Here is a 25,844-nt window from a genome sequence, read left to right as displayed (position 1 = left end):
TTTGATGATCCTGTTGATAAACCTTTGCTTGAGTTAATATCTCAAAATCCACCACTGCATAAGGTAAGAACTTGCTTTTCCTGTGTAGCTCAAATATTTTTATAGCCTGGCCCAGGCAAGACAGATCTGTTTTATTGCCTTCTCACAGATTTGCAGCCCCCAACTTCCTTAGTTTGAATGGCGTTGAGATGTATAGCTCTTTTTCCAGAGAAGTATAGTGATTTCTCCATTAGGACAATTTCTTATGAAGAAAATAAAAAGAACTAAAGACCCTCCCTGCTGGGGAAGTGGGCAGGGCTGAGATGGCAGTTCTGCCCTAGTGTGAAGTGAGAGACAGCAACTCATGTTTGGGGAAGTGGGAGGTGGAGTTGATGGGGTAGGACTGAGAGCTGAGGACACATGAACTCCCGAGCCATGTCAGAACAACTCAGTCCTGGTTTTGTGGGGTTGTGGGCTGCAGCCTTTTATATCACCAGATCGTAACATGTTTGGGTACTCGGGGCACATCCCTGGACCACCAGTGTCGACAGGCTTTGGTTCCCATGCAGGTTTCGTTCAGTATCTTGCCTAGTGAGCTTCTTGTCTGTACGTCTTGACCTCTTTTGAGACATTGTGCCAATGTTGTCTTTTCCTTTCTCTTAAGCAGCATGGGCATCCCATTCGGGGAAGCTGAGGCTGTTGCATTTGTCATTCCTGCCGCTCCCTGCAGCTGTGCTCCCCTTGCCCCCCAAATATGTATTGTGCTCTGCTGACACTCTCCTGTTATCTGTTAGTCTGTGCCCAGGTCCCCATCTTTGCTACAAAAATGGGCAGCAATGTTAAGGTGTGGCTTGTCATCTGTCATGTTTTTGCTCAAAGAGTATTTTATGGTGTGAGGGGGAGAAGGCAAATTGGTGACAGAGCGGAAACTGGCCACTTTGTGACTGCTGGTGCTACTGAACCCAATTCCCTGGTGCAGATGGTCTGGCTTGGGGAAGGGAACCAACTGCCCTAAACTGCTTGGCTCAGAGGGACTATGAAAAAGGTCAGGATTGCCCCACCTGTTTTAGGAGGTATTAAAAATTATGTAATTTGAGAGATGTGTGTCCCAGATGCTAACCTTCCGTTTGTTTGTTCTTTTTTTTTTTTTCTTCTCTCTTCCCCTCTCTACTCCCTGTATCTTGCAGTTCACTCTCCTTCCTTGTCAAGTTAGAACAGTTGGATCTTGGTGGCAATGACCTGGAAGTACTGGTAGGTGCGGGATGGTGGGGAGGGAATATGGGTGGTTGGTAGGGGCAGAACCCTGTATCTCTGTGGAAGCAAGTGGTTTTTCATCTGAAGTACAAAGAAATAGACCCTCAGGTTGTTTGGGAAGATTCTGATCTGCCCACCATGGCCTAGTCATTGTTCTGAGCATAATGTTCTCTTCATGTGTTGGCCCTCGTGTCTTGCTTCTTACTGTCCTCATGCACAACTTGCTCTGCTCTTTCCAAGCCCTTCTGCTCTGTTCATTCTCGCTATCTTGCTGCCTAAGGATCTTTCCTTTCCGATGAGACTCTCTGTTTGGTATTTCCTTTCTCTTCTGTGCTGCACTGCCCCCAGCTGTTGTTTTTCACATCTGCTAGGCCACCTTTCTGCCTTTCTCCTCTCTGATTTGATTTCTCTACTAGTAAGTGCAGGACCATTCTGTGTTGTTCCCGGCAGTGAAGTCAGCCAAGCATGGGGGGTGTGCCCTCTGTACTGGGGTGCCTCCATGGAGGGCTCTGAGCATAAGCATGCTGGAGAGCCAGTGCACAGTCTCAGAATTCAGCTTGTCTTGACATTCAGGCACATTCAGTGATGTTCTTTAACTTTGCAGCTATGGATCAAGCTGTTACTGAATCCTGCTCTGAATGTTCTGGAATGCTTTTTGGCAGAAAGCCATCTAAATTGGGAGGCAAAGGAGCAGCTTGTGCAGTGTGCTATGCACGAGGCTGCAGCCTGCTTGTGAGAACAGTTGTCTGACACTTGAACCGCACTTCAGTGGTGCATTAACTCCAAACCCAAATGCTAACCAGTGTGTGGTGTTTGTTGATAGCAAATGGAGTGATGCTATGAACGTACATCTACCATTGCTGACGGTGCTGCTATAGCATATTGGGTTGGCCAGTGTTACCCAAATGTTTGTTTTCATGTCTGAGAGGAGGAGGAGGAGAAAGTCTCATTTCTTCCATAAGGCCAGAACTTCCGAAGCCGTCTTTAGTTCTTGTCTTGCCTGCTACCAGGCAGTCCTTGCTGTTGTCTTCCATTTTTCCTGTTGGGACCTTCTGCAGCCGGTATGCCATCTCAGACATTTCCAAACGTATGTGCCGCTATATTGTGGCACACCAACACTTTAGCTTCATAAACCATTTGGTGAATGGTTCTAGGTTGTGTGAAAGCAATAACAATGTCTAGCTTTGCAGAGGTGTGGTGTGATTTGTAGCATCCTAGAGCAGCTTCTCCCCTGTGGAAGGGACTGATGCTATTACTGTCCTGCTCTGTTACAGCCAGATACTCTGGGAGCACTACCAAACCTGCGTGAGCTTTGGTTAGACCGGAACCAGCTCTCAGCCCTGCCTCCAGTGAGTACCTGTTCAGGGCCATTGATTCACCACTTTGCTCCCTTCCTCAGCTTCTCCCTCGAGCTGTAGTGTCTCCTTTCTGATCCTAGGAACTGGGCAATCTCCGCCGCTTGGTCTGCCTGGATGTGTCAGAGAACAAGCTGGAGCAGTTGCCCAATGAAGTCAGCGGGCTAGTAGCCCTGACAGACTTGCTCCTGTCACAGAACCTGCTGGAATGCATTCCGGATGGGATTGGTGAGTATTGCAGGATGGGGAGCAGTGCAGGACTTCACTGCCCCGGCAGTGGTCCTGGCGGGGGAGCTTCAGGCAAGAGTGTGTGTAACAAGGTATTAGGACTTGATGGGCATAGTCACAGTGGTTGAGTGCAGAAGCAGTAGATGATACTGGTGAGCAGAACTCTGCAGGATGAGTTCAGGTTCTTGATCTGCATAATGCATGGGTGAAACCTGTGAACAGGCCTGGTGGGAAAGAAAGGTAGTGCCTGTATTGTTAGGTTACATAATCCCTGATGGGAGAGAAATTCCATTTTGGCCAGATGAACATGGAACAGCATCATTACTTCTGTGGCATAGTTCACACCTAGCTTGTTGCCCTGGCCAGGTCAGCTGAAGCAGCTCTCCATCCTCAAGGTGGACCAGAATCGGCTGACAGAAGTGACAGAGTCAATTGGGGACTGTGAAAATCTGTCAGAACTCATCTTGACAGAGAACATGCTGACAGTAAGTACACCAGCAACCACCCTGCCTCTCCTGTGCTGTTCAGTTTAGCCACGTGTCAGGGATCTTTTCCCATCATCTGGCCTCTGAACCTGATTCCTGAGCGTGCTCCAGCTGCTCTCCCTTCAGCTGCTTTGATGCACGGTTTCCCCTAGCTCACAGGCTCTTGAGAAGTCCTGATGGAAGCTGCTTTCTTAAACTGTTTTTTTTTTCCTCTGAAAAATTCTCTGGGATAGCTAGGATGCTGGCTCTAGGATACCCAATCCTGAAGCCCATCCAATCTGATGGGAGCAGGACTATGTCAAAAGCTGCATTTGGCGAGTGGCCATGGAATAGTGTAATTTAAAATGGCCCTGCTCCAAACTACTCATGATTTGATTGCTAGAACACAAGTATTGGGCATGGACAGGTGAACAGGAGAAAAACCTTGACCAGTGGTGTTCTGAGTGTGCTGTGTTGAGGTGAAGAATTGGCATGTAACAGTGTGTGAACCTGAGGGAAAATCTGTCCCAAAGTTGTAGTGCGAACTTTATCAAAAATTAGTCTATTAGGACAGAAGACAGCTTTTTTTTCCCCCAAGATAGAGGGCTTTATGCCCTTATACCTTTATTCTGTTGCTCTTATCTTTTGCAACTACTGAATCATCATCTCCTTCCTAGGCCTTACCAAAGTCCCTCGGCAAGCTGGCCAAGCTGACAAACCTGAATGTGGATCGGAACAGGCTAACATCCCTTCCAGCTGAGATTGGAGGCTGTGCCAATCTGAATGTGCTGTCCTTGCGAGACAATCGCCTGGCCCTCCTGCCACCAGAGCTTGCCAACACCACTGAGCTTCACGTCCTGGATGTGGCCGGGAACAGGTCAGTAGCAGGAAGGGTAAACAGGCTTTTCTGAGGAGGCCACTGTGAAGGAACAGCATGGGCTGGGCCTTAGTGTGTTTTGGGAGACACTGGATCTGTGCTTATCCCAGGATCCATGGTTTGGAGAAGCCCAGACTGGCCACCTGGGGCTCTGGAAAGAGGGCGTGTATCTCTCAAGCTTTGCCTGTTAAGCCCTTCTCTTTGATACTTGAATACAGGGTAGAGCTAATGCAGAAGCATGGGGACATTTTGCCATGTGTGAAATAAAGATCAGGGGAAATCCCAGGTCCACTGTCTGTCTTCCTACAGATTTTGTAGTTTTGTGTCATCGGTCCTCAGGTGATGGATGCCAAAGCCTTTTGATGAACACCAGACATCTCTCTGGCTAGAGGCACTGAATGCTGTCTGTGGAGGAATATAGTGTTCCTTTTCCCAGTCCGGTAGAAAAGCATCTCCTTCTCTCATCAGCACCCCCACCCAGCGTGCACACACACACTCAGGCATAGTCTTCATCATAACATACAAGAGTGTCTTTTAGCTGTATCTCTTTTCTATGCCAAGACTGTTCAGCCTTTGGCCCCTAGTAGTGGCCTGAAGTGAGCACTGGGCTGGCTCTCAGTTCTCTGCAAATACAAATGTACTTGTATTTGCTTGATTCCGAGTACCTGACAGCTACATGAGACGCACCTGGTTCTTATTCCTCAGGTTTTCTCTCCAGCCAGTGGCAGCTCAGTTTCTCCATTGTTTTGCCAACGTGACTAGTGTGCCAGTGCTGTTTGGGTGTCTCACTGGGACTGTTGGCATATAGAGTAAAATTCAGTCCAGTTAGCAGGCCTGTACAATGCGCAGCCTGAGCACCACTCAGGCTGCCACAGGTCTGCAGTTAATGCAGGGATAGAGACGCTTTTCTTTCCTGATTTGCATGTGATTCATTGGCTGTTTCTGTATCCTGACTATGGGAAGGTGAAATTTCTGCCAGATGCCATGTTACATGCAGCAGTTTCACAATTTGGGGCTTTGCTATTTAGAAAGCCTGGAATTCAGAGACTAGAGGTAAACAGGTTAAAAACCTTCAGTTAAAAAAACCCAAAAACCCACAGTGTGCAAATATCTGTGATCTGGTCTGAAAGATTCTGCAGATTTTAGCTGGAGTTCTGTTAGCTGAGGCTGGTATTTTTTGTAGCAGTTGGAAGCTAACCAGAACTTCTGTTTGGAACACTGTATACTGATCTATGGAAGCATCATTTTCTGTCTTCAAACCCCTCTTCAAAAGTTCACCATTTCCACATTGTTGATGGGAGTTGTCATCTGCTAAAAAATGATGAGGGTGGGTTACTGGAGTCCAGTCTGTGGCTGTGGCAGAGCCATATGCAACAAGAGCCAGCTGCTTCAGTGTGTGTAGGAGTGAGGGACCCTGCAGTGGCTTGGCTCTGTCCTCCAACGCAGCTTGAGGCAGTCTGGAGCTGAGTTGAAGTTCCTTCATTACCAAGTAAGTTTAACGAGCAGTTCTTATTTTCTTTTGCAGACTGCAGAACTTGCCATTTGCTTTGACAAACCTTAACCTGAAAGCCCTGTGGCTGGCAGAAAATCAGTCCCAGCCCATGCTGAAATTCCAAACAGAGGATGATGAAAAGACAGGGGAGAAAGTTCTCACTTGTTACCTGCTTCCCCAGCAGCCCTCTCCTAGCCTAGGTAAGAGACTGCATTATGAATGCTGCTGCAGTACCGAGTACTCTGGAGAGTGCTGTAGGGAAGAGACCATGAACCTTCCTCTCTGCTTGGTTGGACTGTTCTTCGCTACTGTGACACCTGTAGCAGACCTAGGCTTCTGAATGGCTGGTGGCAACTTTCCAAGGCAGAGATTGTTAAAACTGAGAAATTTCTTCTCTGCCAGGTGGTAAAGAAACTGCAACCTAGTCTCCAAGTCTTCTGCTTTGATCCTTTGACCGAGTAGTTCATTGTCTGTAAGGTTTGCTTCCTGTCATGATGATATTCTTGTGTCAGTACTTCTGATTCGTGCCTTAATCCTACCCTTTTCCTTAGTTCTTGGGTAAGGAGTGCTAGAGCTGAACTATTCAGTACTTTTTGTAGAGCCTGCCATGGATCTGGTGGGAGATGTACAAGAGGTGACAAGATCTGGAGGCCACATCCTGTATCCTCAAGGCTTCTGTGGTTTGATGCCATGGGTGAATCAAAAGAACTGCCCTAATGGGTTGAGAACTGTCTTTCATCCAAGGCCGCAACCCTGCTTGTTCAGAAATTACCTCCCACTGTGTTATCTTTCTCCCCAGAGAATCTTTTGCAGAACAGTGTGGATGAGAGCTGGACGGACACCAATTTAAACAGAGTCAGTGTGATTCAGTTTCTGGATGAACCCAAAGTGGATGATGAAGATGAGTCTGGAGCTGAGAGACGGGTAAGAAGGAGAGTTTCTGGAGGCTTGTTAGCTCCCTATGGAAACATAGGCACAATCTAAACTTTTTTCCTAAGATGGGGAACCATTGTGGTGTTCATGTTTCACAGCCCCTGTGATACTCTACAGACGCATACTACGTTTTTGCAGTCCAAAGGGCATTTGGTGCCCGGAGGAGACAAGCAGGTATAAAAGAGAATTCCCTGAGAGCCTTTGTGCAGATTTACAGTTTGACGGCTGTCCCGTGGGAGTTGAGCTGTGACTGCTAACCTGCCCGTAGACCGTTCGGGTAGTCCAGAGATCCTAATAGAGCACCGTCAGGACTGGATTTTAGTTGACCCCCTCCATGGGGAAGAACTGCACAGCCAGACTTGAGCCAGGCAATCTCCAACCCTTCAAGCCTGGAGCCCGATGCAAGCCCATGCTGTGAAGTATCCTGTTACTGAAGTAGCTGAACACTGTAGACAGACTTAACAACTATGGCAGATCATTTTGCTTTAATTGCAGATGCAAAGGGCAGGATAAAAGTTTCAGTTTTCAGCAAGTACTCTGTTGGTTTAAATCTCCTGAAGGATTTTTTTCCTTTTGTCTTGTGAAAAGAGATTTTCTTGAGATCTGAATCCTTCTAATAAATTGTGTTTGCATCTGTCCTTGCAGCATGGATATGCTGCTGGTGTTTGGAGGTTTTGTGGGGGTTTTTTTGATTGTTTTTAACATTGTTATTAATTTTAGAATACTGTTTTTCTTGACTCTTAGCTGGGATGGAACTAGCTAAGCATCACAAATTCTGCTAGCACAGGGCTTGTCAGACATGTTAAGAAACATCAGAAGGATTAAGAAGATATTCCACCTGTGTGTTCCTTTAGGGGTTTCTGTGTTGACAGTTTCGCGTTTACTAAGCCTGAAGCACAATTTAAAACTTCCCGTCTCTATAATTCCTCTCAATCCATCAGATGGAAAGCAGGATAATGTCTGAGGGAGAGCTCTGAGAAATGTTGTCTGCCTCCATTTCTTTCCTTTTCCCAGCTGCAGGCTATAGTGATGGAGAAGCCCAGATCAGATCCTGCAGCGTGACATTTAGGTCATGTCCAGCTGGGGCTCTAGCGCCCTGATAAAACATGTTATTTGAACTGGTTCAGTCTTGAGGTGTGGCACACGCTGCTCTGACTGTTGAATCTCCTGCTCTGAGAGTTTTTCTTTGGTAGGGCTTACAGCGCAGGGCAACCCCTCATCCCAGTGAACTGAAGGTTATGAAGAAAGTGATTGAAGTTCGGCGCAATGAGGTATATGCTGCAAAGCCTGACATGGACCTGAATTCTCCTAACTCAGAAGTGAGTGCTGTTCGCTAAGAAATGGTTAACCATAGAGAACATGTAGCGGGCTTGGGGAATGGGGAGACAGGGCGTGCAAGCTGGGTAGAAAGAACATGCTTTTTGGAAAGTTGGAAGGGACTGAGCATGGATTGCCGGGATTCCAAGGGTTGGAATCTGCCTTGTGGTGTCAGCTGGGGCCACTGAGATAGAGCAAGAGATGCAATCAGGAGACAGAGAACAGCATAAGGGGAATTGTGTGCGTTGGTACCACTTTTGTCATAACACAGGGAGGGGAGAGGAAGGCTCTGATATTCCCGGTAAAGAATGATGGGAACAGAGTGCTCGGGGAGGCATCTTGCTGCCCAGGTGTGATACTGAGAATAAATGTCTACATAGATGGTGGAACAGGGGTGGACCTGGGTGAGATGCAGCAGACTTGGCAGGGAAAACAGCAGGCAGCCTGAAGAAGCAGCTGGTTCTGTTGGTACTAGATCATACCCCACCTTGCACCATCACGCTACATTGCTTCATCTGCTGCTTTGGTTTCCATCTTGACTTTTACAATCATCTTCTCAGGAGAAGAGGCTGAGCGCCATGTCAAATCGCAGTGAGGACTCGCACCTTTCCAACAGCACTGCCTCTGCTGACTTTAGGGGAGAGGAGGAGGGAGAGAGGAGCTGGCCAAATGGACGGGTGCCTGAGATGCAGGAGCTGGAGAAGGAGGCAAAGCCCAGAGCTGAAGAGGAGCATAAGGAAGCTGCCGACCAAGAGGAAGAAGATGTGGAAGTGGAATACAATGAGGTAGGAGCCTAGGAACTGCAGCAGGGTTATGATAAAAAGTGGAAGGACTTGAAAGTTTCAGAGAAAATGGTTAATGGATGTACTGAGTGTGATTTGGGTATCACTGGAGGCAACTACAGGCTGTGGAGGCCAAGTGCAAGTAGAGAGTCAGGCAGCTTGTGGGAGCTGGGTCCATGGGAGACTAGGAAGGACAGTGTGGGAGCCAGACAGGGACTATGGGAAAATCAGGGTTACAGGTTTGAGTGCCCTCAGTACCTGGAGCTGGCAGATGATGTGTGGTGAAGGACTCAGTATGGAAAAAGGCAAGTACGGTGAAATTTTAACATGTATTCCTGCTTCTTCTGTGGCACAAAAGCAGCAGCACTGGCTTTGCCTGCGTTGGTAGTGGGGGGACAGCAGGTTTCTGTGTTGTTTCCAGATATGGCTGTTACCTGAGGCTCACAAACTTTCTGGGGCTTTGCCATTGTAGCCCACTGTGCACTTTGCTGAGGACACACTAATACGGAGTGAGGATGAGGATGAAGATGAAGAGCGACCATTCCCAGTGGAGAAACAGAGGCTTATCCGCAAGGACACGCCCCATTATAAGAAACACTTTAAGATAACTAAACTGCCCAAGCCAGAGGCAGTGGTGGCACTCCTGCAGGGGCTCAACAGTGATGGAGTCCCCAAAGAGGAAGAGGAGTTAGGAGGCTGCAATAACAACACAGAGCCTGAGGATCAGGAGGAAGTGTGGGATGAGGACGACAGAAAAAATGGAGCTTTATCTGCTCAGCCGTCAGTGAAGGTAAGGTCTTGTGGGAAGGGGGGAACATCAGAGGGGTGCCAGACCTCCCTTGAGGTACCAACCAAGTTGATGTGGTACCAATGAAAACATTGGCAAGAGGCTCCAGCACTTCAGGAGAGACATGCTGAGGGTGGGAGACCTAAAGTTCGTTCTGGGTCTCATATGATTGTCCAAGAGCTGTGTCATGTTGCTTATGTCTGACTCCTTGTGCTATATCCAGATTCTTGCACCCTCCCCATTACGTGTGATGTTGTGTTCTGTGCTGCAAGAACAGTTCTTTTGTCCCACCACTGACGGGGATTCTTCCGTTCCTTTCAATTGCCTCCTCACTGGTTGTTGCACCTCATTTGCAACAGAATGAGCTTTGTCCCTGGATGGTTCTAATCTCAGGCTTATGTTCAGGCTGCCTATGCTTGTCTTTCTGCCATGGTGCTTGCTGGAGAGGAGTGGGTAGTGAGAGCAGACAGGAGCGTGCCCTTCCCCTTGGTTCTACCCTGTGCCTGCCCCAGTGCAGATGCAGTCTGATGAAGTGTGCATTGGGATTTGGGGGAACTTGTGCTCTGGAGTTTTACCCATGGGGCCACGATGGGCTTTTCTGGTTATGCTTGGGGCCGATGAGATAGGAGGTCCTTGGCTCTACTCAGCTGAATCACCATGTTTGGCTAGGGACACACAGAGATTCTTGCTTGAGGAAGATCCTCACTGTAGAATAGGAATATACTGATAAGGGGCACTGTATGAGGTCAGAGCAGTTCTTACTGAAGTTGGTGTGATGATTTTGTGAGGTGTATTTGGCAGGTGGGGGATTAAGATGTGGCTGAATCTCCATGATAGTCTGACACCAGCAAATCTCAGGGATGAGATGTAGGTCTCTAACTAGTGGAAGATGCTGGAGTAAAATCTCTTCTTGCTTACCGCACACACTCCAGACTGTTGGGATTGTTTCCACCCCACGCTGGAGCTCAGATTGCTCAGGGAATGTTCTTACACTCAAGTCTGCTTTGGAGCCTTTCTCTCAGTGGATGCCTGCCTTGCTGTGTCTGAGCTCATACAGGTCATTCCTTGCTCCCTAGGGACAAGGTATGTAGTTTCCTTACTGTTTGTGAAGGTCTTCAGAATGAAAAGGAGTTGCTGCTGCTCGTAAGAATGTGTGAAGCCATCTTGAGTCCCCTTCATCCAAGAGCTGACATACTTGGGAAATGCCCTGACCCAAAAAGCTTATTTTATACAGGAACTCAAAGCTGAGGATGCACTGACCCATTGGCAAAACCTGTGAAGACTACATAGGTGTTGAGACCACGGGTTTGGTGTATCGACCAGAAAGTTACCTTTGTTATCAGCTAAGCCTTCTGCCTGGAAATCACAGTTTTCCTTTTCTTGGGGGTGGGTTGGATACCTGCTTCATGAAGGCAGATTTATTAGCGTGCCTCCTGAGCTGTCTTCCAGAAGTGGGAATGTGGGGACCAGTGTCCCTGTGCAGTGGAGTTTCAAGTAAGAGGTACTGCATGCATGCATTGAAGAAGGAGGTAAGACAGGGTGTGCAGGAGGCTGAATCCTTAAACCAGAGGGTTTTTTGCAAAGACAGTTGGTTTTCAAGAGAAATTGTAAGGTTTCCTGCATTTGGGAGCAGGATCCCTGGGTGTCTGACAGGATGCAGTGTTGCACTGAAGGCTCTTCCCTTTGCAGGAGGGACCAATGCAATTTGATTTGGGATTGCTTCATTCCTGTGCAGCAGCTGGGTGGCACCAGAGGTCCCTATGTGCTTTTCTCCTGTGTTGTTTAATCCTTCCTTCTTCATTGAATGACTCGGTACAGAGGGGGTAAAATCAGCTAGTAGTGTTCAGCTTGTGAGCTTGCTGGTCACAGCCTCAGAGTGCCAACACAGACAAAATATGGCCTTTAAGATGCAGCTTCCAGTTATCTGGGCCGAAGAGCGCTGACACTCTGCATGCTGTGAGCCCCGGGAGCAGCCCTGTCGCTGGTACTCGCTGGTAGGTGGTAATCAGGAGTGGTGTGAGTGGGGTCTGCTCTGGTGTGCGTTTGTGTGTTGGGTGGTGGTGGTAGTGGTGGTGGGTTTGGTTTATGCTCCACTAATCCGCATGCCTCTTTGCTGGTTCCTGTCCTAACAGGGGGTGTCGTTTGATCAAGCCAATAATCTGCTGATTGAACCTGCTCGCATTGAGGAGGAAGAGGTCTGTACCACTCCTACTGTTCTCTCTCTGCCAAAAATCGTTCAGTCTGCTTGATTTGCTTCCCAGGCTCACCCATTGTTGTAGGGGAAACTCTGATCTCTCTGGGTCAAGTGGCTTCTGGAACTGACTGATCACAAACACACAATGATTGTTTCTTCCCCTGCTTTCACCTCCTTTCCCTACTTTTCCATACCTGAGGTGAGAATGGCTGCTGCAGATCAGGAGTGAGACGGAAGAAATGTAAAAAACCAAAGAAGGCTGAGGTGGAAAGGTCACTTTCTATTTGCTGTGCACCGAGGAAAGAGAAGGTGGAAGAAAATAAATGCATACTTCTGGGAGTGGTGGGTAGCCCTGAAGGGGTAGACGCCTCAGGAATCTGCCAAGTGCTGTGCATGACCCTTTGGGAGAGGGGGGAGGATCTAACTCAGGACACTGTGCCATTGCATGAGAAAGGTGGACTGGAGCTAATGATTTTCGCTTCTCATGCAGCCCCCCCCTATAGAATCCCCTCAAGTCTTGACATGCAGCACTTTGGGATGTCAGAAAGGGGCAGGTGGCACTAGAGGGTCCATAAAGCCCCCGGCACATGTATGGTGTTCTGCACCAAAGTTTGAAGTCCTGTGTCTTGCTGCTTTAGCTCATCCTCTGACTATGATTAACTTCCTGAATTTATTTCCAAGTTTTCAGTAAACTTGCCTGATCCTTTGGGTCAGTGGGCTTTCTGCAGGCGGTGTTTCCAGGGAACTGTTGGGAGCAGAGTGCTGCTGCCACTGGCAAGAGGCAGAAACCGTTGTCAGTACTAATGGCTTGCATGAAGGTTTCTTCCCTTAGGACAGTACAATGGTACCAGACCCATGTATTACATGAGAGCGCTGGCCTAGTTGTCTGTGTGAACTTGGCTCTTTGCTGCTCCCTCAACTGTAAAATGGAGGCTTTTCTTTCTTGGTTTTGGAGTAAGACTTTCTGGGAGGGAGATGACAAATCCTTTCCACTTCAGGCAAAATATGAGCTGGCGCACATGTGGTTTACTGTTAATGTGTCCTGAAGATTTGTCCATCTTAGCTCTTGATCACTGAAAAACCCATTAATATTTCTTGTGTTTCTCTTTTGCATAGCTCTTCTGTCAGTCAGAGACAAAACTGAGTATAGCCAGGTACTTCCTGGTCCCTCATTTGGGAAATCACTGCTCTTGGTCCTTCTTTCCAGCTGTTAGACGTCACATTCCATTTGCAGAGTTTTCTTGCTCCTCAAGGTGCAGTAGGCCAGGAAACCTCAGTCTTGTATCAGGAAACAGTCTGCCTGCCTCTTCTTGGCTCCTGCCTGTGCTTCACCTGCATCTGATGGAAATGCGTAGAACTTTTCTATGGTGGCTGGAGAGGATAGTTGGTTAGAGGCCCCAGGTTTGCTCTGGTGTCCCTGCAGCACAGTCTCCTCTGTGCAGATCTGTTCTCCCACTGTAAAGAGCACTGTGGTAGTGCAGCTCCCAAGGACAAGCATACTAGAGATCCACCAGATGAGTGGTGGTGGCTGAAATCTCCCCAGAGCAGACCAGCTTTGGGAAACAGTTGATTGTCCTACAGCTCTGAGGGAGTGGTCAGCTCAGTGGATGGTTGCTGACCTTTAGTCAGTGACACTCTGTCAGTTTAGTGGAATCATGCTGGGTACCTACCAAGACTGCAGCTCGTGTGGAAGATTCAGTCTCCAGAAACATCAGTGAAAGCAAACTGTGGGACTCAGGCTGAGAGAGCTGGACTCGGGCACTGCACGGTTGGGATGCCTCACTCATGCTGAGAGAGATGCCCTTGCCATCTTTCCTAGCACGTCAGCTGTGAAAAGCACATGCCTCTCAGTGAATAGATGGAGGACAACAGGAGAAATATTCAGGGTCTTAAAGACTACTTAGCATCTGAGTAGCTTGGAAAGTGATCCCAGAAATAGCATCTACCTGCTGTTTCCAGGGATGATTTCATCAGGTTTGGGTTGGAAGGGACCTTTAAAGGTCATCTAGTCCAACCCCCATGCAATGAGCAGGGACATCTTCAACTAGATCAGGTTGCTCAGAGCCTCATCCACCTGTGGATCTGCTGTGCAGATTGAAGATGATAGTGGAAAGAGGGTCCCAAATTCTGTTTAAGTGACTGATGCTTCTTTGTCTGCAGTAATGGCTGATGTCATCCTTCTGTGTTTCCCCAGGCTTAACCTGTGTTCTGCAGAGCATCTGAAAATAGAGGAGTCATGAAGGGCTCTGCATTGGCGAAACTTGTGCTGACTAAGGAGCTTATAGATTTTTACTTCTCCCATGATGCTTTCTTCCAGCTGCACAAGGTTATCTAGAGAGGATATGCTGCTAGTTCCCCTCCCTAGGACAAAGCTAGGCTGACCTTAGATGTTCAGAGCACCTTGACTTCCTTGATGGAGGGTGGAAAAGATCCTGTCAGCAGCTCCTGCTCAGGTGTCATATCCTGTCACTCTGGAGTCAGAAGTGAGTCGAGTCTTCTCCTTAGAGGAGTCTTGTCCTGTGGAAATTGTTCAGAAATATTACCATTTGTGTTTGAATGCAGACCTCATGCTTGGCACCACAACTTCTGTTTGCCAGAGGCAGACCGTGACAGCACAGCTTGGTCCTGAAGCATCCAGTGTTAAGGGGGTTCAACTTCGAAAAGGTTGGCCCACTTAGTGCATAGCATCGGGATGCCCTGCTGTTCATCTCAACAATGCTGCTGCAATACTGTCTTTACACTTGGACCTCTGCACCTTGGTCTGTTTTTGTTGTTTACTGAGTGAGACCGTGTCCTCACCAGGACATTGTCAGGCTTAGAATTCTATGTGGGGAATTTGACTTTCCCGCAATGTGACCTGTACATTTTAAACCCTGAAAAGATTAATAAACCTCTCTTGTATAATGCAAGACAGATCATGTCACCTGTATTTGCTCAGCTGGTTGAACCTCCTGACAGAGCAGAATCCTCTCGAAGTTATGAAAAGACACAACACATTTATTTTTTTAAATGACTGAAGTTCCCATTGAGCAAGGAAAAATATGCCATATTTTCTCTTTGAGTTTCTCTGGCTTTTAATTTATTGCCATAGGACTGTTTTTTATGACTTTCCTACTGGGTCGAAGGGCCCTTAGTATTCTTTCTTGTGCTGTGACCTTCCAACGCTTTGGAGGTAGGGATTGTAATCTGTTGTAGATGTACAACTTTGCATTCACGTCTATTAGGGCACAGTTTGAATATGATTCACCTATAAAGTGACAGAGATTACCTGTGTATTTACTGCTTATTCTTCATAATACATCACACTGTGTGAACTGCAGATTTTATCTGATCTGGAGCTTTCTTAAGGACCAAGTAGCAAACTGTGGAATGATTTCTCATACAAATACAGAACCATCTGCAGAGTTTCCTCTTCCTGCTCTAAGAGCATGGCGCAATCATCTACTTCGCTTTCTCAAATAGAAAGAACAGAAAGCAAGAGAGGAGTGTTTTTATCAGAGAGAGAGAAGATACTGCGTTTAAACAAAACATTCCACTGTGAATCTGTTTTTTGCTTTTGAAATAGGAAAATGCACTGTATATAACAGATACAGGTCTTGCTGTTTAGGATGAGTATTACACAAAAAATTTATATTAAATTTTATATATATATAATTATATAATTAAAATAACCCCTGTAGTAATTAATGGAGCTTAAGCATTTGCATGCCTTTAAAAAGAGGTCCTTATTTGCAAGTTCAGTAGTGTTTTCTGACTGTGTCAATAGAAGAGAAAGATAACTTCTAGAATACTTTGGAGACCTTGTGATGGATGACAATCTCCAGCTTGGATCCAGAAACTGAAATGAGGCAAGATTGGGATAGATTGCCATTTCTGGAAGATACACTTGAGCAAAAAAATAAAAAGTGTTGTGTGCAATTCAGTAGCAACAAGCTAAATTTACAATGAAGATAACATAGATTATTTGGAAGAAATCCTGAAGTCAAGTCTCCTACCACCACTGGCAACCAGATACTATACTCTATTTCATAAGTCAGTCAAACTTTTTATTGCATATAGTTTCCTGTTACTTGATGCATGTGCACACACGCAGATTCCTCCTGCTGGGAGAAACCAGAAACTTCTCCAGATTTCTACTTCTTGAATGATTAGAAGACTTGCTTTCAAGCTGAACTTGCATTTGTTAATTCATTGTTTTCATTACACTTTATCTTGAAAAATCTCTTTCCTGCTGTGTGACCCTTTGTCTGCATGTCCTTGGAATATTTTGATGGACATCAGTCACACCACCTTCTAGCCTTCGTTTTGCTAGATAAAAGAAACCAAATTCTTCCAGTGTTCTCTTGTAAGATAGATTTCTAGTCCCTGTCTTTCTCACTACCTTTCCATTCACCTGTTCTACTTGAATTCAGGTTTGTTGACTGTGGCTAACATGACAGAGTCTATTCAGACTTTAGTTCACTAAATTGCATAGTTTTTCTTCCACTGCAAATGTGGTAGTTTCTGTTCATGGATGGGAATTCTCTTTAGCTACCCAGCTTTTGTTGCATTCAGCATCACGGTTCTTCGTGAGTTTTGTCCTCCAGCTTGTTGGTGTACTTAAACATATCTCAGCTTGTATGTTTTAAAATGAGTGATGCCAGGTTTAGTGCAAGAATTTTCCATATATCTCATTGTCACCTTGGACAAACACTCTCCTACTGTGCTATCTGCCCTTAGCAGCACAAAGTGGAAATGAAGCACAATTCTTAATGTGAGGCTAGCTGTTGAGACAGATTTTAGAAGAGCTGTAAATTCTCCAGTCCTTTCAGCCCTTTAATTGTATATTAAATGATGGGCTAAAGCAGACCTTTAGAACAGTAAGGAATTACTGGGCTGAGAGGAGTTTCTAAGTGAAATTTTGTAGTCATGATGATGCAAAATTATGACTATACCAATTATTTTACCACAGAAAAAGAATCAGTAAGAATAGGAATAAAAATTCCTTACTGCTGAAGAGAAGAAGATATATAATGTGTTTCAGTGTCCCTCATTCCAGCTGAATCTGCAGTATTTCTGCATGTAAGTTTTTGTCCTATTTCCAGTTCTGGGAATGGTTCAAGGCTCGGTAGAATTGTCCAATATTCACTTGGTTTCTGTTTATCTAAGAAGTTGAATGTTTTCATTTCCAGAGGGACTATGTCCTGTTGCATTCCATGATTTAGCCAGCTCCATTCCTTTCAGGATCCTCTCTTTTGCTGTTGGCATTTCCATGCCTGTGGCAAACCTGGATGCCTGCCATGATGAGGAGGAAGTACTAGATTCTGAAATCCCTATGTCACCGAAATCCGGGAATAAACCTCGTAACACCAATGTAGTGTTAAAAGGCAGGCATTCTTTATTGCAGCGCTGGATGCACGGGGGATAGCTCCACCCAACGTGCATGCCAGGTGATCACCAACACACAGGGTATGTAGGATCAAAACATACATATTCATCGTTTTTCTCAGAAAGGGCAGTCCTATGATAATCATTTCTTGGAATCCATTTCCATGTTCTCCTCCCCGTCACGCATGTTCAGTGATTTGAGTCGGTGGTCCTCAAGGGTCTCTGGTGGTCGTCAGTGGTCTTGCACCTGTGTCCGCTGGATGACCTCCTTCATGCAGGCATGCGCGGTGTCCTTGCTGTGGGTGCACCTGTCCATACCAACTTACTTCATAAGATTAATATCTCCAAACCTATTGTTCAGTTTGGTAGGGACTGTACATGGAACATAGCAGCACTGTACCTTGCCATGGTCAGTTAGCTTCATTACCTATTACCTTGGTTACAAACTAATTATCTCAACCTAATTCTATAGTTTCTGTTTCACGGCCCCTATCCCACGGTTACACCTATTTCTTGAACTCGTTAATGAAAGAGCTAATCATAGAATCATAGAACAGCCCAGGTTGGAAGGGACCTCAAAAGGTCCAGTCTTTTGTGGGAAAGGGAGCCTAGATGAGATTATCTAGCACCCTGACCGATCGCGTCTTGAAAACCTCCAGTGATGGGGACTCGACTGCGTCCCTGGGGAGGTTGTTCCAGTGATTGATTGTTCTCACTGTAAAATTTTTTCTTCTTTCAAGATGAAATCATATCTCTATAGAGACATACCTATATAGATACAAATATTCATATATATGACATAGAATCATAGAATCGTTTTGGTTGGAAAAGACCTCTAAGATCATCAAGTCCAACCGTTAACCTAGCATTGCCAAGTCCACCACTAAACCATGTCCCTAAGCACTACATCTACATGTCTTTTAAATACCTCCAGGGACAGTGACTCCAGCACTTCCCTGGGCAGCCTCTTCCAATGCTTGACAACCCTTTCGGTGAATAAACTTTTCCTAGTATCCAATCTAAATCTCCCTAGGCACAACTTGAGGCCATTTCCTCTTGTCCTATCACTTGTTACTTGGGAGAAGAGACCAACCCCTATGTGGCTACACCCTTCTTTCAGGTAGTTGTGGAGAGCAATCAGGTCTCCCCTGAGCCTCCTTTTCTGCAGACTAAAATATATATATCATGATATATGATTCATATCTATATGCTAGCTACAGATTCATATATATATTAATATCAAGATTAATTTATACCTATATGAACCTATTTTTTTAACTTATGGTTCAAAAGTCATCATATTTTAAAAAAATGCATCCTTTCTTCATCCTCAGTTAATGAAATGTCTGCAAGAGTACGCCAGAGCATTGCAGGTTGCCTGTCCCGTCTGCTCTTAATGCTGCTGTCACTCACGGGCTTGCAAACTCTTCTTATTTGGCACGCTCTCTGGTTAGTACTAAAGTGAGTGGAGAGGTGTTTAGTAAGAAGGCAGTAAAGTGCTTAGTTTCTCTGATCTGTACAGTATCATCTCTGCCTTGCAAGTATCCATTCCTTTGGTAACTAAAAACCCATCTGAATGGAAGAAGAAATAAGATCAGAGCTAGAAAATCTGCGGCTCATACCCAGCACGCTGCTCCTCTGCCAGGGCAGGATCTTTCCTTCATGTTCCTCTTTGCGTTATTTGTTTTTAATTTAGTTCTCAACAGCTCATGCAGTAATCTTCCACCTTCTATTTGGTCACTGATATTTTCAGCCTGTCCCCTTGTCCTCACGAGTTACTGCTTGCTGAAGCCAGACAGCTTTAGCTCTTCTAATCTTTCCTGGTGAGTCAGTGCCTCTGGCTCCTGAACTCTTACATTTATGTCTTATGTTAAGTACCCTCTCTTTTGTTGAGGTGTTCCTGGAAAAAGGACACACAGAATTGAATGTGATGCCTGTGTAAAGATGCCTCTAATGGTGGATGTGAGGGAATTTCTTCAGGGATGAGGAAGTGCAGACCTTAGCGAGACATGGTGATCTTTTCACTGGTATTTTCCCAGATCCTTGCAATCTGTAGTTTAGGATTTCTGGACTGTTCATACCATCGTACTAGACATGGTGGAGCTGCTGTCTATGACATTGTCTGATCTCTCCAATCCCATTTATACATTTTTAGTTCCACAATATTTAGTGGTAATAAATTATGTAATTTAATCTGTGAAGTTCTGCCAAGTGAATCTGTTAAAAGACAGCTATATTAAAAACATATGAAAAATAGGTTAAAATGGAATTAGTCCTTGTTTGAGTGTGTTCCCCGGAGACGTACAGGCAGAAACACAGGTGGGACCGAGGGGTTAGAGGAGAGGGGAGAGAGACGTAACTGCTTCCTTGGCTTGTGCTTTGGTGCCATTGATGATAAATGGATTTCCCCAAGTCTCCAGTGGCAGTTCGAGTAGGTGACAACTCTAGGCTGAAGTGGCAGCTTTTTCAGTTTTCCCACTTTCTCCTTCCCAGTAGCACTTTTCTGTGGAGGACATGGATGCTTGTGTGTCTGTGAGGAACTAGGAAGAAACTCTGGATATGTTGCCCACTTAATGAAAGTTTGCCCTTTCTGCAAAGGAAGGAGCTGGAGTCAGTTGAGCAGCATGTTTCTAGGTGGGGAGTATCACAGATCAGTTGTTATGCCTGAGATGAGCTATTGCTGAGCAGCAGGTGGATCCCTGCTTCTAGGAGAAAAAATGCAAGAAGAGAAAAATACCCAGAAAAGTCACTGGCGAGAGTGATCGCAGGGGTGGAAGCTGTGCTGTCCCTGCTGTTATGGCAGCAATTTGCTGTATTTTCAGAGTATCAGTCTAGACATCACAGAAGTCAAGGCAGCTCTGAGGACAGATGTGCTTTTGGGAAGAAATAGCTTACTGGTTTAGTGCAAAAAGCAGTGTCTAGGCTGTAATGTGAAATATTGACTATAAAACTGAAAGGCCTTTATAGGCTACTGGATCCAGTTCCTTCTTTCTCAGGTTCATATTCATGTCAATTATTCTTTTCATAGACTTCAAACATTCACCAATTCTGCTTCTTACCACATTGTTTTTAAGGGAGAACTAATTTGCTTTGGGAGTTTGAAATTATCTTTCCAGCCTAAATATACTTATGCCCAATTTGAGCCCATTTGCTGTTGTTCTAGCAGTGTCTTTAATTTGGTCTGGTTCCTCCTTGGTGTTTTGCTTTTGTGACGTATGTTGATAGACATAAGGTTCTTAACACTCAGTTCAGTTGACTTTTCTGGCAAATTTCCCCATATTTTCAGTCTGGTTTCTATGAATTTGTGAAATCCGTGGGTTTGTTGTTTATCTTTCAGTTAGTTTACGCAATCAACTTACTGTGCAACTGAAAGTGACTTTCTGTAACCAGTGACATTGTATATTCCTCGTTCATTGTCAAAAACAGCAATCCTGTCCTATTGATTCAGGCACTGAGCAAAACCATCAGCTATCTTACTTTAGAAATACCTGGATCCTGTTATTAGAATACACTCCAGTCCTTGTCTGGAGACCTAGTTTTTCATCGTCTTTGGAAGTTTTCGTGTTGAATATAGATACAAGTTGTCAGAGCATTACTAAAATCCAGTGAGACTGGAAGAAAAAAAAGTGGTATTTGTAGTTAGATCCTAATAGACTTCTTCGGGCAAGAAGTGTTAGTTTAATTTATAACTGGTTTTAAAGTGTGCTGTCGATGACGTGCAATGCTATCTCATGAGTACCACATTTCTCTGTCTCACCTGAATAATCCTTGTCTTTCAATACTTGCATTTTACTCAGTCTCTGCATCTTGCACCGGAGACAATGTACTTATGGTCTGTCTAGAATCAGGGATTTCTTGTGAAGATCCCCGCAGCTTTCTGCTACGTTGTTGTCTGGGCACCAAAGGAAATGGCAAGGGATCTCATTTTAGTTCTGCATTTCCTGTGGTGTTTTTTTGGTTTTGTTCTAAACTTAGAAGAATGTGAAGCCTCACAGGCTGTTGCTTCTGTCATGGTAGAAAGCAAAGAAGGATTTGAAGAGAGGGGTTAAGGGAAAGCAAGTCTCCTGCTTGTTTTGCTGCCCACACTGTGGCCTGACCTAGACCAAGCGGACCTGATGTTGAAGCTAGACACCTCTGCAGCAGCCGCTCTCTGTTCTGGACTTTGTTTCCAGAGAAGTGACATCTGGAGGACAGCAAATTTGGTTCTCTCCAGGAATCTATGATGTACATTTCTGTCACTCACCAGCTCCTTTGTCCTTGGCCCTGACAGATCCCTGAGAGTCCTATCTATCCCATTCCTTTCCCTGCATCCTACCACATGCTCCCTCTCTTCCTTCTTGTGGCTGGGCACTGTGAACAGTTTATGCTGGTGTCCTGAACAGAACCAATTTCAGGTCAAGTTTGACCAAAGGTTTTGCTGTTGGAAGTGGGCAGAATTTGGTATGTAGAGGTGGGAGATAGGAAGGAGAAGAGAGCTCTGGTTTGCACAGCCACAATCCTTAGCCTGCGTGTGCAGAGGGGAGAAGAGGAAGGAGCCAGCTGGACAAAGCAGATGGCTTTTCTGGAGTCATGCATTGATTTCCATCAATAGAGCAAAGCCAAGTATCTGTCCAGGGTATTCTGGAAGAGGTGCCATCCTTGTTTCTGCACACTACATTGGGGTGACCCTTAATGTCCCAGCAGTTGTATGGAATTACACCCCAAAGGGAGCCATGTTGGTAGAGCTGGGCTGTGTGTGAACACTATCCTTGTTTCTTTATCCAGTTCAACCCCACTGCTGCTCAGTTTACTTTGTGGTGGACATCTCATTCCGATGTGTTCATTACAGGAAAACTGATTCTTGGTCTTGAGATATAGTTCAGAACTCAACTGTGAAAAAACATTTGCTTGTTTAAATGTATAGTGACTTTGGTGCCTTTGAGGCACAGATACCACAGCTTACACAAATATGTGAGCAGGTGCATGCAGATAAAGTTTATACTCTTGTGCTTATTCTTTAAGTAGTCATCCCTTGCTCTTCAAGATGTTTTGGGCGTTCTCCTGGTCTGCACTGACCTGTAACCTGTGTCCATTCTGCTTCCAGTTGACACTGACTATCGTGCGGCAGACAGGGGGGCTGGGCATCAGCATCGCAGGGGGCAAGGGCTCCACCCCCTATAAGGGTGACGATGAGGTAAGACCCTGGACCATATCGTCATTGAAGCACCCACTTTCAGGGACAGGTTCTCTCTGGCTGGAGGTTGGACGTCTGTGGCTGGGCTCTCAGAGCCACCCCGAAGCAGGAGGCTGGCAGGGCTGAGCAGGCTCTTGCCTCTGGAGCACAACTTGTACCTTTCTGCTGCCCACAGAGAGCAGCGATGAGAACAGCTGTTTCTTTCCCATCTCTGTCCTGATGTACAGGACTCACAAGACGAAGAGTATGGGGTTGCTTTCCACACGTGGTGGCATCAGCTGTGTCATGTTCTCGTCCTGCTGGAAAAGGATTAAAGTGTCGTTCCCTTTTCCCCTTTGTCACCTGTAGGGTAGCCCTGCAATGGGATTTCTTTCCCCTTTCTACCAACTCCTGAATGGGATGATGTGGCTGTCCTGTCCCCACAGCCAGGGTTATGGGATTGGTGAGGGATTTTCCCTATCTCTTAAGTTCAATGGGGTGGAGTGGTCTCTCTACACTTCAGAGGGTTGAGGAATGGGCTCCGCCTCTTCTAACAAGTGGTTTTATTTCCAGGGCATCTTTATTTCCCGCGTGTCAGAAGAGGGTCCTGCAGCTCGTGCAGGAGTTCGCGTTGGGGACAAGCTCCTGGAGGTAAGAACCTAGCTATTGTGAAGAAGTAAATGCTTCTAATAACTTGAGAGCGGAAGGAGAACTATGGTGTGGCATTTATTTGCATCGCGCTAGTTTGTAGGCCAAATTAAGCATCAGGAGCTGTGCAAGAGCAAAACAAAATTCCCCTGGCTCAGAGAGTTAGTTGTTTAATTAACATTACTGTTAACGTTTTGCTGCTTTATAAGGACGGAAATTGCTCCTGCGTTCACTCTCCCCCAACTCTGAAATGTTGTGTAACCCAGGTGGAAAGAAATACTCAGCAGTGTGTGCCCGTGTCCCCAACAGGCTGACCAGCTGGCCTTTACACATCCATTTTCCTGTGTGGGCAAAAGTGGACCTTGTAAGATAACTCCTTAACCAGGGAGTCAGCCACATGCCGTACTTGCCTGCCTTCAAATTATTTAAAAATGTGATTAATCATACAGGATTGAGATGTACTCAGGGAAGGATTGATTGCATTATGGAGGGAGTAGATGTCATTACAGTGCTGGACAGAGATGAGAGGGATAAGTGGTCTGTATTTGGGGCGCTGGCCTGTGTTTGGGCAATCTGATGTGGTGTCTGTAGGTATCTCATGCACTCCTACTCACTGCAGCCTACGTATTAGCAGTGGAGACCTGAGCTTTTGCCTGAGTAGATGTTTCAGTCTTTCTTATCACTTACCTGGCATTGACCACAGTAGAAGTCAAATAAAGTGCTATATGGTTCTGTAATTAGAAGTTTTTATATTGCTTCATGAGAAAAACTTGATTCTGGAGTTTCAGAAGTTACCTTGTTCACTTCTGCAGTTATCATAGAATTGTCTTGATAATTCCACGAAGTTTTAAGTCCTAAGAGGCACATGAACTTGATCTGGCCGGATGCCTTGTATGTTTTAGGGCCTTAAGTGTCACCGAGCATCCTTGTGCTGCATGTATCATAAAGCATTTTGCTGTAGAATGACTTCAAAAGGGTATCAGATCTTGAAGATTTTGAGAGATGAATGATTATTCCTTTTCCCAACAGTTACATTCATGGCACCCTACTACTTCATGTAAGGTAGATCCCTCTTCAGTTACAGCTTTGAGAAAAGACTTTTCCCCCCCTTCCCTCTCCCCTCCCACTTCTGATTCACTTCCCATGATGCCCATTCATCTATGCCTCCTGCAAAAGTGGGTGTACCCTCGCAACACAACTCAGAGATTTGTTGTATTCCTTCTAAAAGACTGCGTTACGTCCACAAGACAGATGTGGCTGAGGCGCATCTGACTTGGGTTCCATTCTCATTGGCTATGAATTGTAAGGAATACCTCTTTACCCCTGGAGTAGGGATACACAGTGTTGCTCAGTAATGAAGGCCACGATGGGAAGAAACTCTGAATGCCATGAAGTGGAGGAAATAGATTTGAACATCTAGTTTTCAGGCCGAGCGCCAGATGATCTTTCCTTTAAGTCTGTGTTAATATAAAATGAGATAGCTGCTATGAAACTAAGATTCTTCAGCTTCGTGGGCCCCCACTTTGCATTTCCTCAGTCTTCTAATGTGGTAGGTCCTTTTTTTCTGAAATCAGGGAAGCAAGAGTGGAGGGAATTAGGTTGCTTCCTTGAGAGCTGCAGAACCTGGTGTCCTCCCTGCAAGTACCGTACTAGTTTTGCATGGAGGGGAAGGAAATGGGTATTTTAGGGTATGAAGAAGCAGATGTCCTTCTTGAAGGTGAGCAAGAAGTTGTATCCACCTGAGTTGTACTGAGATTTGTTAGGGGAAATAGTTCTGGGTGAGTGGTTATCTGTCTGGGAGTTTCCTGCAGGGATGATACAGGTGATAGGGAAGTTGGAGCTCCCTGTGCAGGGGGTAAAATTCCTCTGGAAGGGCCTTTACTGTGCTTGGCAGGGGCTGTCCTGTGCTGGCGCGTGCAGGGAAGCTCCCACACAGGCAGCCGGTGAGGTCTGGGTACCCCTGTGGGAACAAGGTGTCGGCCCAGCTCTGCAGGGGATGAGCTGTGCTTCCGCTGGGCAGCCGTTGCTAAGGCTGGAGCTGTCTGTGCAGCTGTTGGAAGAATTCCCCACGAGGGTAAGGGTTGTGCCGGCTCTGTCTGTCTCCAGGTGAACGGCGTGTCCCTGCACTGTGCTGAGCATCACGTGGCGGTGGAAGCTCTGCGTGGATCAGGAAGCTCTGTCTCCATGACAGTTCTGCGGGAGCGGATGGTGGAGCCAGAGAATGCTATCACTGTCACACCACTGCGCCCTGAAGATGACTACAGCCCTCGTGAGAGGCGAGGTGGTCTACGCTTCCCAGAGCGACCCGAGGGGGCACCTTCCACAGAGAGATATTCCACCTGCCTCATGCGCAATGAGAAGGGCCTGGGCTTCAGCATTGCTGGCGGCAAAGGCTCCACACCCTACCGGGCTGGTGACACGGTCAGTAATGATTGCCTGGGAAGGAAGGTGCTTGATCCCTGGCTCACGGTGCTACTTGTGGGAGCAGCACGGAGTCTTCCTCACCCTCGGGCACGCAGCAGTGTGGCATGGCCCTGGGCTGGTGGGCCAGGCAGGCTCTGAGAGCCAAAATCTACTGTTAAGTTGGGGAAGGAGAGAGGTTCAGAAGGAGGTGGGGCTGGGGCTCACAGTCCCTGCCAGTGACATTTAATCTTGCTGCTGGCCTCTTGACATATATTCTGGGCTCTCAGCCACATGAAGGCTTTGCTGCAGCTGCAGGCTTTGCAGGTGGCTCTAGAAGCAGAAGAAGGTTTGTGTGGAGTGAGGAACAAATGGGAAGTGCCAGAGCAAGGGAGGGAAGGGGAAAGGGCTGAGACCTGTCTGGTGTCCAGGAACAATTCTGGAAAGCCAAGCCCTGGTGAGGGGAAGCACAGGCTGCTCTGACCCTTCTGACTGTGTTTCAGGGGATCTTTATCTCACGGATTGCAGAGGGTGGTGCAGCCCATCGGGACGGGATCCTGCACGTAGGAGATCGGGTCATCTCGGTGAGTGTGGGTGTGCAGGGAAAGGGTCTGA

At 46.3% G+C, this 25,844-nt stretch overlaps 1 protein-coding gene across 31 annotated transcripts in view; it reads left to right on the top strand.

Moving 5' to 3' along the window:
* The window catches only part of SCRIB (scribble planar cell polarity protein), a 123,482-nt gene that overhangs the window by 29,770 nt on the left and 67,868 nt on the right, over positions 1-25,844 (top strand). For 29 of the 31 annotated variants that reach the window (XM_054814043.1, XM_054814040.1, XM_054814032.1 and 26 more), the window contains exons 6-20: positions 1,167-1,230; positions 2,508-2,582; positions 2,672-2,816; positions 3,183-3,301; positions 3,958-4,157; positions 5,683-5,849; positions 6,449-6,573; positions 7,776-7,901; positions 8,460-8,684; positions 9,154-9,471; positions 11,601-11,663; positions 22,113-22,202; positions 22,755-22,832; positions 24,936-25,250; positions 25,733-25,813. In XM_054814043.1, coding sequence (XP_054670018.1) covers positions 1,167-1,230; positions 2,508-2,582; positions 2,672-2,816; positions 3,183-3,301; positions 3,958-4,157; positions 5,683-5,849; positions 6,449-6,573; positions 7,776-7,901; positions 8,460-8,684; positions 9,154-9,471; positions 11,601-11,663; positions 22,113-22,202; positions 22,755-22,832; positions 24,936-25,250; positions 25,733-25,813 — 2,191 coding nt within the window. The remainder of the gene's footprint in view (positions 1-1,166; positions 1,231-2,507; positions 2,583-2,671; positions 2,817-3,182; positions 3,302-3,957; positions 4,158-5,682; positions 5,850-6,448; positions 6,574-7,775; positions 7,902-8,459; positions 8,685-9,153; positions 9,472-11,600; positions 11,664-22,112; positions 22,203-22,754; positions 22,833-24,935; positions 25,251-25,732; positions 25,814-25,844) is intronic. The other 2 variants (XM_054814017.1, XM_054814021.1) reach the window with 2 other exon arrangements.

Source organism: Grus americana, chromosome 2 (genome assembly GCF_028858705.1).
Source record: "Grus americana isolate bGruAme1 chromosome 2, bGruAme1.mat, whole genome shotgun sequence".
Taxonomy (NCBI): Eukaryota; Metazoa; Chordata; class Aves; order Gruiformes; family Gruidae; genus Grus; species Grus americana.
The sequence above is the reverse complement of the archived record's forward strand: the minus strand, read 5'-3'. Positions and strand labels throughout refer to the sequence as shown.